The following is a 12,224-nucleotide window of genomic DNA, read 5'->3' as shown; positions in this document are numbered from 1 at the left end:
GGTAAAACAAAATAGTATTTTGAAGTATGGTAAAAGCTTCTATCTATAAAATAAATACAGTCCCATCGATTTATAAGTGTCCATGATCTACTTGTAGTTTCTCAAAGAAAAATAAATCATGGATATCAGATGAAAAAAAAAGTAAATTAATTGAAAAAAAAACAGTCGATTGATGCGTATGTCGCGTAGCAGCATATGACGCGATGAGGATATGTACCAATGCCAGGGTATAACTGGTATAACTGGCTCTCAATGGTGACGTAATAAAGATATGTTTCAGTGTCGGGTGGATTAAAGGAAATGCCTCTATGTATACATGTATATGTAATTTGTAAGTTGATTAGTGGTATACTGTGGTTACTTCGTCGTTTGATGCGTATGTCCCGTGGCAGCGTATGACGCAATGATTAATTTGTGCTTGATATGGCAGTGGTGTCAGATTACATACATGTATACATAGAGGCATTTTCTTTAATCCTCATCATTACATCACCATCGAAAGCCAATTATACCCTGGCATTGGTACATATCTTCATCACGTTGTGGCAGAACACCGCCCAACAGGTAAGCGCACCCCTGGAGGCCAGCAGAGGCAGAGAGAGAGAAGAACGCACCAACCTCTAGGGCGGGTCCTAGAGGGCAGGTATGTCCCGCGTCACATTCTTGATCAGCTGGAATGCGCGTCACCTGCGTTCTGTCAGAAGGGCGGGACAGTACAAAAGGCAGCTCTCTCTGCCTTAGTACAGATCCAGTCTCCAGGGGTGAAGCAGCACGCTATCGGGCGAGTTGGGCGGTAAGTCGAGCACCACGATTCACTACCCATTCTATGTGTAAACGTGAATAGATATTATACTTATTGTGTCCTGTCCTGTGTCCGACTATAGGCTTCTACGGCGCACTCAGTGAGCGCCTATCTGACGGACAGTCACATAACTGACTGGTGAAGAGGAAGAGGAAAGAGGAGCACATGAGGATGGAAACGGAGTAAATCCCTTAGTACAGCACATACGAAAACATGCACGGGATGGAAACGGAGTAAAATACCTTAGTACACAGCAGAGGAAGCGGAGTGACGCACTCATCCAATGCTGAGTATCCACTATACTTCCCGTGCTTATATATAGAGGCCGAGAGCTGCACAGACTGTTTGATCACGTACCTGCGTTCCCGTTTGCAACCGGCAGCTCTGCGGAGAGCGTGTCTGGCCTAAGTTGTACTCACTCATTCACATTCCTTGCCGAGAGAGTAAATGTCATGCCAACCTGTGTGAAGTCATATACGCACCTTTGATCGCAGTCCCGAGACGAGGTCCAGTGGCGCCCCGCCAGCACCATCAAGTGGGCGAACAAAGGAACTGAACTATCTGTGTTGTAACTCCCTACTGTGACATGCCATGCAAGTGAATCTGAAAGTACTATTCTGTTAACTGAATTCTGTGATTAAAAGCCTTGGAATAGGCAAACGTCCTTCTGTCTCCTGGGTGTGTGTACCAGTCACCACAACGTCATATGCTGCTACGGGACATACGCATTGTAGCACCTGACGAAAGACAGACAGACAGACAGACAGACAGACAGACAGACAGACCTGTCTCTCCATCGTGCTCTTGTCAACCTCCAGGTCTTGACGGACAGCTCTCTCCTGCAGCAGTTCAACCCTCATCTGGTCCATCTGGTGGAGAAGGACAGAACTACAGTAAACTACATCTGGTCCATCTGGTGGAGAAGGACAGAACTACGGTAAACTACATCTGGTCCATCTGGTGGAGAAGGACAGAACTACAGTAAACTACATCTGGTCCATCTGGTGGAGAAGGACAGAACTACGGTAAACTACATCTGGTCCATCTGGTGGAGAAGGACAGAACTACAGTAAACTACATCTGGTCCATCTGGTGGAGAAGGACAGAACTACGGTAAACTACATCTGGTCCATCTGGTGGAGAAGGACAGAACTACGGTAAACTACATCTGGTCCATCTGGTGGAGAAGGACAGAACTACAGTTAACTACATCTGGTCCATCTGGTGGAGAAGGACAGAACTACAGTAAACTACATCTGGTCCATCTGGTGGAGAAGGACAGAACTACGGTAAACTACATCTGGTCCATCTGGTGGAGAAGGACAGAACTACAGTAAACTACAGTAAACTACAAGTACAGTAAACTACACGTACAGTAAACTACACGTACAGTCAACTACACGTACAGTAAACTACACGTACAGTAAACTACACATACAGTAAACTACACGTACAGTAAACTACACGTACAGTAAACTACACGTACAGTAAACTACACGTACAGTAAACTCCAGGTACAGTAAACTACACATACAGTAAACTACACGTACAGTAAACTACACGTACAGTAAACTACACATACAGTAAACTACACGTACAGCAAACTACACGTACAGTAAACTACACGTACAGTCAACTACACGTACAGTAAACTACAACTACATTAAACTACAACTACAGTATTGATTGATTGATTGATTGATTGATTTATTAACAGTTTGCAGAATTACAGTACATTTCAAGCACAACTCAATAGAGCGTCGCAGTCCCGCCTCCTACCCTGGACCAGGAAATGAAACCCAATGCATTTTTCCCATAGACATTTCTTAAAGTATTTATTTAAAGACGGTTACGCCGCGGACAAAGCCAACTCGAGTCGTGACAACTCATGACAACACAAATAATATTTTGGACCAAACAAATAATTACAAAGAAGAAAAACAACAAAAAAAGTGTTGTAACCTGCCGTTTTTTTCTTCTTTCTAATTATTTGTTTGGTCCAAAATATTATTTGTGTTGTCATGAGTTGTCACGACTCGAGTTGGCTTTGTCCGCGGCGTAACCGTCTTTAAATAAATACTTTAAGAAATGTCTATGAGGAAAATGCATTGGGTTTCATTTCCTGGTCCAGGGTAGGAGGCGGGACTGCGACGCTCTATACAAAGACTAGTTAACAGTGAGTGGACGACACCATTAAGCATTACACTTGTTTATAATAGGGCCCACCATTTTCAATAAATCAAAACATTTAGAGACGTACGAATATACACAACTATATAATCAACTAGAAAAAGTGCCCTTCTGGGCACAGGTCTCCACCAGGAGGATAGGAGTGTGTGTGATGTTTGGCAAAATGTTTAGGAGTAATATAAATATGTTTGTTTGTTTTTTGCAACAATTTTCTTCATTTTGTTGAGGAAATGCAGAGCCAGATCACTCATAGAATCTCTGAGGATAGAATTGTGGATGAGCAGGACATGTGCAGCATTTTGAACGAAACGGGCCACTCCTGAAACTTTCAATCAGTGTAGAATCTGATAAATCCAACAGACTCGTCTTGATCTCATGACTACAGAGATCATGTATACCGATTTGCGTGAGATTTGGATGAAATCTGTGCGACTAACATAAGCAATGTGTTTAGCAGAAATCGGCCTCATGGTGGCGCTATAACCGGCAGATGTGGAGGGATGCAGGGACAATGTTTTTCCATGGCCTCTAGGGAGTGTGCATACATAAGTTGTATACAGATTGATGCAGTTATAGCTAAAAACAGGAATTGGCCTGTTATAGCGCCACCATGAGGCTGATTTGGAACATAATGAGTGGCATGTCGTCCTCGGCCTAGTGAAAATGTGCGTGTATAATTTCACGGAAATTGCACAGTGTGTTTGTGATTTGTGGCATTTTGTTCGAAACGGACCAATCATGTGAGCTTTGGAAGCCAATATTAGCCAATCAGGATGGAAGATGGGAAATTGTGCAGATCTGTGTTGATCACATGACTATGGAGATAGTGTATACCAAATTGTGTGATGTATGGATAAAATGTGTACGAGTAATCTACAGAAATGTGTTTTGCCTAAATCGGCCTCATGGTGGCGCTATAACAGGCCGTTGAGGAATATTTGGGGCAGAGGTTCATCGTTGGCATCCATGGAGTGTGTGTGCAAAGTTTGGCATGGATCGGGCCAACGGTACCGGAGATTAGCTGATAACGGACGGACGGAAGGACGGAAGGAAGGAAGGACACACACACACACACACACACACACACACACACACACACGGACGGAGTGCAAAACTTACTCTCTCCCCATGCCTTCGGCCTGGTGGAGACAAAAAGAAAACATCATAGGAGGTAAAAAGGGAAAATAAACCTATACAGTGAGGGGAAACAGGGGTGGGCGGTGGGGGGGGGATTCAGATTTTACAGGGGGCAGTTTCGAATTGCAGCCGTCCGTAGGTGCCCTTTGAGAGCAGTTTTGAAGGAGTCAAGGGATTTGCATGTCTTAATGACTGTTGGTAGGGCGTTCCACATTTTGGTGGCATAGGAGCGAAATTAATTTAGTCTCTTGTTTGTGCCAAATCTGGGTTGCACATGGTTTGTTGAACTCCCTCTGGTGTTGTGGGTGTGGACTTCGTTGACATTAAGGAAGTATTTAGACAGGTACATGGGTATCTTAGTGAAGTATTTAGACAGGTACATGGGTATCTTAGTGAAGTATTTAGACAGGTACATGGGTATCTTAGTGAAGTATTTAGACATGTACATGGGTATCTTAGTGAAGTATTTAGACAGGTACATGGGTATCTTAGTGAAGTATTTAGACAGGTACATGGGTATCTTAGTGAAGTATTTAGACAGGTACATGGGTATCTTAGTGAAGTATTTAGACAGGTACATGGGTATCTTGGTGGTGTAGTGAATCTTGTGGACCAGACCCATTGCAAGGTGCTGTACTCTGTCGTCAAGTAAACTACAGTAAAATACACCTACAGTAAAAAGTAGACTGTATGACGGAAGCATTTATATTTTACTCATGATCAGAGCTTCCGTTGCTCCAGACTGTATGACGGAAGCATTTATATTTTACTCGTGATCAGAGCTTCCGTTGCTCCAGACTGTATGACGGAAGCATTTATATTTTACTCGTGATCAGAGCTTCCGTTGCTCCAGACTGTATGACGGAAGCATTTATATTTTACTCATGATCAGAGCTTCCGTTGCTCCAGACTGTATGACGGAAGCATTTATATTTTACTCATGATCAGAGCTTCCGTTGCTCCAGACTGTATGACGGAAGCATTTATATTTTACTCATGATCAGAGCTTCCGTTGCTCCAGACTGTACGACGGAAGCATTTATATTTTACTCATGATCAGAGCTTCCGTTGCTCCAGACTGTACGACGGAAGCATTTATATTTTACTCATGATCAGAGCTTCCGTTGCTCCAGACTGTATGATGGAAGCATTTATATTGTACTCATGAGGCAACATTCTGGTAACGCGAGACTACAAGTGGACAGACTGGACAGGAAGTGGACAGACTGGACAGGAAGTGGACAGACTGGACAGGACGTGGACAGAATGGACAGGAAGTGGACAGACTGGACAGGAAGTGGACAGACTGGACAGGAAGTGGACAGACTGGACAGGAAGTGGACAGACTGGACAGGACGTGGACAGACTGGACAGGAAGTGGACAGACTGGACAGGACGTGGACAGACTGGACAGGAAGTGGACAGACCTGCTCCTTGGTTTTGTCCACTCTCTCCATCAGGCGGTCGGCACTGCTCCTTTCCTCCCTGAGGTCGTCTTCTAGTTGACCCAGACGACCCTGAAACATAACGTTATCGTAAATATTATTTTTCTGAAAAACCCATGTTTCTATGTCAGCGGGGCTCAACCTTTTTCATGTCAAGGACCCCCAGAATTACCTCTTTTGGGCCACGGACCCCCATCTCAAAATATGTAGTTCCAGGGACCCCCCAGAAGCCAATATTTTAATTAAAAATGTTCGCTCTGAAATATATATTCAAAGATTTGTGCCACATTTTCACGATTTTTCAAAAATAGCAGACCTACAAGCTCGTAGCGTGCCACTCGGAGCTTGTAGATCTGCTATTGTTCAATAGCTAAAGCATAACATAATGCCAACACCAAAAGGGGTTCCCGTCCCAAAATGGGTTAAAACTAATATACAACATGTGACTGACAGGAGCCTGAAAGATGGACCTTAAAGCTAATATATAACTTCAGAATGTTGTGGGACATAATATGATAATACAGTTAAAACCTTACGTGGTGCTGCTTTAACTTTTAATATTCATAAAACGGAGACAATTAGCCGATCTACAAGACCACGACAATATTCATAGAGAGAAGGAGATCTAGATCTACAAGACCACGGCGACTGTCCATGCGACCTATTTCTACCTTGTACTTTCACTGAAGTAAAAAAAATCACACCCATGTGAAGTTGAGTGGTGCAACTCCGTGTGGGGGTTCGGGCCGGTTCCGGCAAGCCGCCCCGCGTCCGAAACGCTTGAGAAATGACAGAGTTACCGTGTGGCGGTCCCTCTACTGCATGTACTGTACTGTCACTGTACTGGCACGCCCTAAATCATCATAGTTAATATGTGCATGTGTGTTTGTGTGTGTGTTAGGTTGCGCACAGGTGGTGAAAAACAACCATGCTGTTTTCGTGCTCATACCCAGCCAGCCAGGCACCCACACACCCACCCACCCACCCACATAGCTCCGTAAGGGAGTGGTTGCACCACTAAAAAAATCACCCTTTTGTGAAGTGAGGGGCACCTTGTCTCTGTCTCTTTGTTGCCACATGACATGACGTCACATGACATGCAGAGTTTGGGCTTGACAATGTTTAGTTTTTTTTGGGGGGGGAGGGGGGGGGGCTACTTTAAGACATGAGTACATCCAGACTGGTCTGACCACTTCTACGGTAAACACTGACTGTTTGTTGTGTCAACACACAGTCTAAGGTGCGTTCAGACTTGAATTTAAATATTTGCCTGGGTTCGTCCCGCTTGTGCTGCGCCCGCTCGCGCAACTCCTCGTCTTTGCGTTGACTTCGTATGTAATCGTTGACTTCGTATGTAATCGTTGACTTTGTATGTAATCGTTGACTTCGTATGTAATCGTTGACTTCGTATGTAATCGTTGACTTCGTATGTAATCGTTGACTTCGTATGTAATCGTTGACTTTGTATGTAATCGGCACAAAACTTTGTCTACCTTTGGTAAGTGATGTAAATGTACTACAAAGAGAGACTGCTTTTCCTCTCCCTATAGCCCATACACAGACCTTAAATACTTAGACTAAAAACATACTCAGGACGGAGAATGAAGTCAACAGCAGAGACAGGCAGATGAAAGTTGTTCCGGAGTTCCATTTATTTTCAGAGAGTACAAGACATCATTCACAGCCATGGGCCAGCAGGCCCATGGCTGTACCCAGCAGCCTCTCGCCTCGTGGGACTAACACACCGTTACAAGCATTTTCAGTAGACTTTTATACAACAAGACAGAGACATCAAAGGAAAGGTGCATGGTCTCAACCCCCCCAGTACCAAATGGTCAAACATGCCTAAATAAGGTAGTGGTCACCAGGAAGGAAGCACAGTGCTGCTATCAGCGAGCTGATCTATTAGCATACAGGGACCCCTACAGGGCCTGCAGCTGTGGGTCTGTCCGAACATGTCTCTCTCTCAGGGGAGACAAAGATCCGGGTTTACACTTTAGCTAAAACAGACTATATTAATGTGAATTGTGGTTTCCATATACATCATAAGTGTATTAGGTCTCTGTATTAGGTGTCCTTATGTTGCCCTGTTTATGTACTGTTGTTGTTGTTGTTGCTTTTTTTCCCTGATATTTTTAGTATTTCTTTGTGTACAGCACTTTGTTTCAACTTTGTTGTATACAAATGTGCTTTATAAATAAAGTGGATTGGATTGGATTGGATTGGATAGGTTCAACATGTCTACCTTTGGTAAGTGTATTAGTTTCAACATGTCTACCTTTGGTAAGTGTATTAGTTTCAACATGTCTACCTTTGGTAAGTGTATTAGTTTCAACATGTCTACCTTTGGTAAGTGTATTAGTTTCAACATGTCTACCTTTGGTAAGTGTATTAGGTTCAACATGTCTACCTTTGGTAAGTGTATTAGTTTCAACATGTCTACCTTTGGTAAGTGTATTAGGTTCAACATGTCTACCTTTGGTAAGTGTATTAGTTTCAACATGTCTACCTTTGGTAAGTGTATTAGTTTCAACATGTCTACCTTTGGTAAGTGTATTAGTTTCAACATGTCTACCTTTGGTAAGTGTATTAGTTTCAACATGTCTACCTTTGGTAAGTGTATTAGGTTCAACATGTCTACCTTTGGTAAGTGTATTAGTTTCAACATGTCTACCTTTGGTAAGTGTATTAGTTTCAACATGTCTACCTTTGGTAAGTGTATTAGTTTCAACATGTCTACCTTTGGTAAGTGTATTAGTTTCAACATGTCTACCTTTGGTAAGTGTATTAGTTTCAACATGTCTACCTTTGGTAAGTGTATTAGGTTCAACATGTCTACCTTTGGTAAGTGTATTAGTTTCAACATGTCTACCTTTGGTAAGTGTATTAGTTTCAACATGTCTACCTTTGGTAAGTGTATTAGTTTCAACATGTCTACCTTTGGTAAGTGTATTAGTTTCAACATGTCTACCTTTGGTAAGTGTATTAGTTTCAACATGTCTACCTTTGGTAAGTGTATTAGTTTCAACATGTCTACCTTTGGTAAGTGTATTAGTTTCAACATGTCTACCTTTGGTAAGTGTATTAGTTTCAACATGTCTACCTTTGGTAAGTGTATTAGTTTCAACATGTCTACCTTTGGTAAGTGTATTAGTTTCAACATGTCTACCTTTGGTAAGTGTATTAGTTTCAACATGTCTACCTTTGGTAAGTGTATTAGTTTCAACATGTCTACCTTTGGTAGGTGTATAGTTTCAACATGTCTACCTTTGGTAAGTGTATTAGTTTCAACATGTCTACCTTTGGTAGGTGTATTAGTTTCAACATGTCTACCTTTGGTAAGTGTATTAGTTTCAACATGTCTACCTTTGGTAAGTGTATTAGTTTCAACATGTCTACCTTTGGTAAGTGTATTAGTTTCAACATGTCTACCTTTGGTAAGTGTATTAGTTTCAACATGTCTACCTTTGGTAGGTGTATAGTTTCAACATGTCTACCTTTGGTAAGTGTATTAGTTTCAACATGTCTACCTTTGGTAGGTGTATAGTTTCAACATGTCTACCTTTGGTAAGTGTATTAGTTTCAACATGTCTACCTTTGGTAAGTGTATAGTTTCAACATGTCTACCTTTGGTAAGTGTATTAGTTTCAACATGTCTACCTTTGGTAAGTGTATTAGTTTCAACATGTCTACCTTTGGTAAGTGTATTAGTTTCAACATGTCTACCTTTGGTAAGTGTATTAGTTTCAACATGTCTACCTTTGGTAAGTGTATTAGTTTCAACATGTCTACCTTTGGTAAGTGTATTAGTTTCAACATGTCTACCTTTGGTAAGTGTATAGTTTCAACATGTCTACCTTTGGTAAGTGTATTAGTTTCAACATGTCTACCTTTGGTAGGTGTATAGTTTCAACATGTCTACCTTTGGTAAGTGTATAGTTTCAACATGTCTACCTTTGGTAAGTGTATAGTTTCAACATGTCTACCTTTGGTAACTGTATTAGTTTCAACATGTCTACCTTTGGTAAGTGTATTAGTTTCAACATGTCTACCTTTGGTAGGTGTATAGTTTCAACATGTCTACCTTTGGTAACTGTATTAGTTTCAACATGTCTACCTTTGGTAAGTGTATTAGTTTCAACATGTCTACCTTTGGTAACTGTATTAGTTTCAACATGTCTACCTTTGGTAAGTGTATTAGTTTCAACATGTCTACCTTTGGTAGGTGTATTAGTTTCAACATGTCTACCTTTGGTAACTGTATTAGTTTCAACATGTCTACCTTTGGTAAGTGTATTAGTTTCAACATGTCTACCTTTGGTAACTGTATTAGTTTCAACATGTCTACCTTTGGTAAGTGTATTAGTTTCAACATGTCTACCTTTGGTAAGTGTATTAGTTTCAACATGTCTACCTTTGGTAAGTGTATTAGTTTCAACATGTCTACCTTTGGTAAGTGTATTAGTTTCAACATGTCTACCTTTCAGTTGAATTACCTCCAGCAGTTTGACCTTCCTCTCCCTCTCGTCCAGCTGGGAGGAGTTCTTGTCCTCCGTCTCCTGCAGTCTCTCCTCCAGCTGTCTGCTCCTCAGCCGCACCTCCTGGGCCTCCCTACGGCAGCGCTGGAGGTCCTGTTCTACTGGGAACAGCTTAACGACAACAACACCGCTACGTTAGCATGTTAGCATGGTTTAATACACCTCTGGAGGTCCTGTTCTACTGGGAACTACACAACAACACAACCTCTACGTTAGCACGTTAGCATGGTTTAATACAGCTGTACAACAATACAGCGCTACGTTAGCACGTTAGCATGGTTTAATACAGCTGTACAACAATACAGCGCTACGTTAGCATGTTAGCATGGTTTAATACACCTCTGGAGGTCCTGTTCTACTGGGAACAGCTTTATAACAACAACAACACCGCTACGTTAGCACGTTAGCATGGTTTAATACAGCTGTACAACAATACAGCACTACGTTAGCATGTTAGCATGGTTTAATATAGCTGTACAACAATACAGCACTACGTTAGCATGTTAGCATGGTTTAATACAGCTGTACAACAATACACCGCTACATTAGCATGTTATCATGGTTTAATACAGCTGTACAACAATACACCGCTACGTTAGCATGTTAGCATGGTTTAATACAGCTGTACAACAATACACCGCTACGTTAGCATGGTTTAATACAGCTGTACAACAATACACCGCTACATTAGCATGTTAGCATGGTTTAATACAGCTGTACAACAATACACCGCTACGTTAGCATGTTAGCATGGTTTAATACAGCTGTACAACAATACACCGCTACGTTAGCATGGTTTAATATAGCTGTACAACAATACACCGCTACATTAGCATGTTAGCATGGTTTAATACAGCTGTACAACAATACACCGCTACATTAGCATGTTAGCATGGTTTAATACAGCTGTACAACAATACACCGCTACATTAGCATGTTAGCATGGTTTAATACAGCTGTACAACAATACACCGCTACATTAGCATGTTAGCATGGTTTAATACAGCTGTACAACAATACACCGCTACGTTAGCATGTTAGCATGGTTTAATACAGCTGTCTGCTCCTTAGCCACGCCTCCTGAGACTCCCTACGCAGCACTGGAGGTCCGCCTCCACAGGAAACAGCTTTATAACCACAACAACAGCACTATGTTAGCATGTTAGTATTAGCATGGTTTAACACACCGCCTCTGTCTGTCTGTCTGTCTGTCTGTCTGTCTGTCTGTCTGTCTGTCTGTCTGTCTGTCTCACCTCTTCATGCAGTGTTTTAGCTGTCTGTCTGACTCTCTCCAGCTCCGCCCCTTTCTCCTGCAGCTGTGCAGTGAGGTCAGACAGCGCCCTCTGGTGGACGTCCCTGGACTCTTCAATCTGCCTCTGGAGTTTATCTGTGTCTGAGTCACACTGCTGTAGCACGGTGGTCACCTAGAGGACGCACACACACACACACACACACACACACACTGAGTCACACTGCTGCAGCACGGTGGTCACCTAGAGGACGCACACACACACACACACACACACACACACACACACACACACACACACACACACACACACACACTGCTGTCACCTAGAGGACGCACACACACACACACACACACACACACACACACACACACACACACACACACACACACACACACACACACACACACACACACACACACACACACACACACACACACACACACACACACACACAGAGTCACACTGCTGCAGCACGGTGGTCACCTAGAGGATGCACACACACACACACACACACACACACTGAGTCACACTGCTGTAGCACGCACGCACGCACGCACGCATGCACGCACGCACGCACGCACGCACGCAGAGAGAGAGAGAGAGAGAGAGAGTCCACTTCATGGTACAACAGAGCAGAAACAAAGCAAAGTGTTGTTGTAAAACAATGGAACACTTTAGAGCTCATCCTGAATGAATAGATCTATATTCTCCTCTATGAGATTCTCCTCAATACAAGACAGTACTGTACAGATAGATTATCAATACAAGACAGTACTGTACAGATAGATTATCAATACAAGACAGTACTGTACAGATAGATTATCAACTCTATGAGATTCTCCTCAATACAAGACAGTAC

At 42.5% G+C, this 12,224-nt stretch overlaps 1 protein-coding gene across 1 annotated transcript in view; it reads right to left on the bottom strand.

Annotated features, from left to right (window-relative positions):
- Positions 1-11,536, bottom strand: part of LOC306918844 (cingulin-like) — a gene marked incomplete at its 5' end in the record, with an annotated part of 21,882 nt that extends 10,346 nt beyond the window's left edge. Inside the window, 4 exons of the mRNA XM_079531698.1 lie at positions 1,588-1,671; positions 5,557-5,646; positions 10,071-10,223; positions 11,366-11,536. Of these exons, the coding sequence (XP_079387824.1) occupies positions 1,588-1,671; positions 5,557-5,646; positions 10,071-10,223; positions 11,366-11,536 (498 nt within the window). The remainder of the gene's footprint in view (positions 1-1,587; positions 1,672-5,556; positions 5,647-10,070; positions 10,224-11,365) is intronic.
- Between the last annotated feature and the right edge of the window lie 688 nt (positions 11,537-12,224).

The sequence above is a fragment of the Electrona antarctica genome (assembly GCF_951216825.1).
Source record: "Electrona antarctica genome assembly, contig: scaffold_86, whole genome shotgun sequence".
NCBI classification, from domain to species: Eukaryota; Metazoa; Chordata; class Actinopteri; order Myctophiformes; family Myctophidae; genus Electrona; species Electrona antarctica.
Note: the sequence above shows the minus strand (reverse complement) of the source record. Positions and strands in the feature narration are given on the sequence as shown.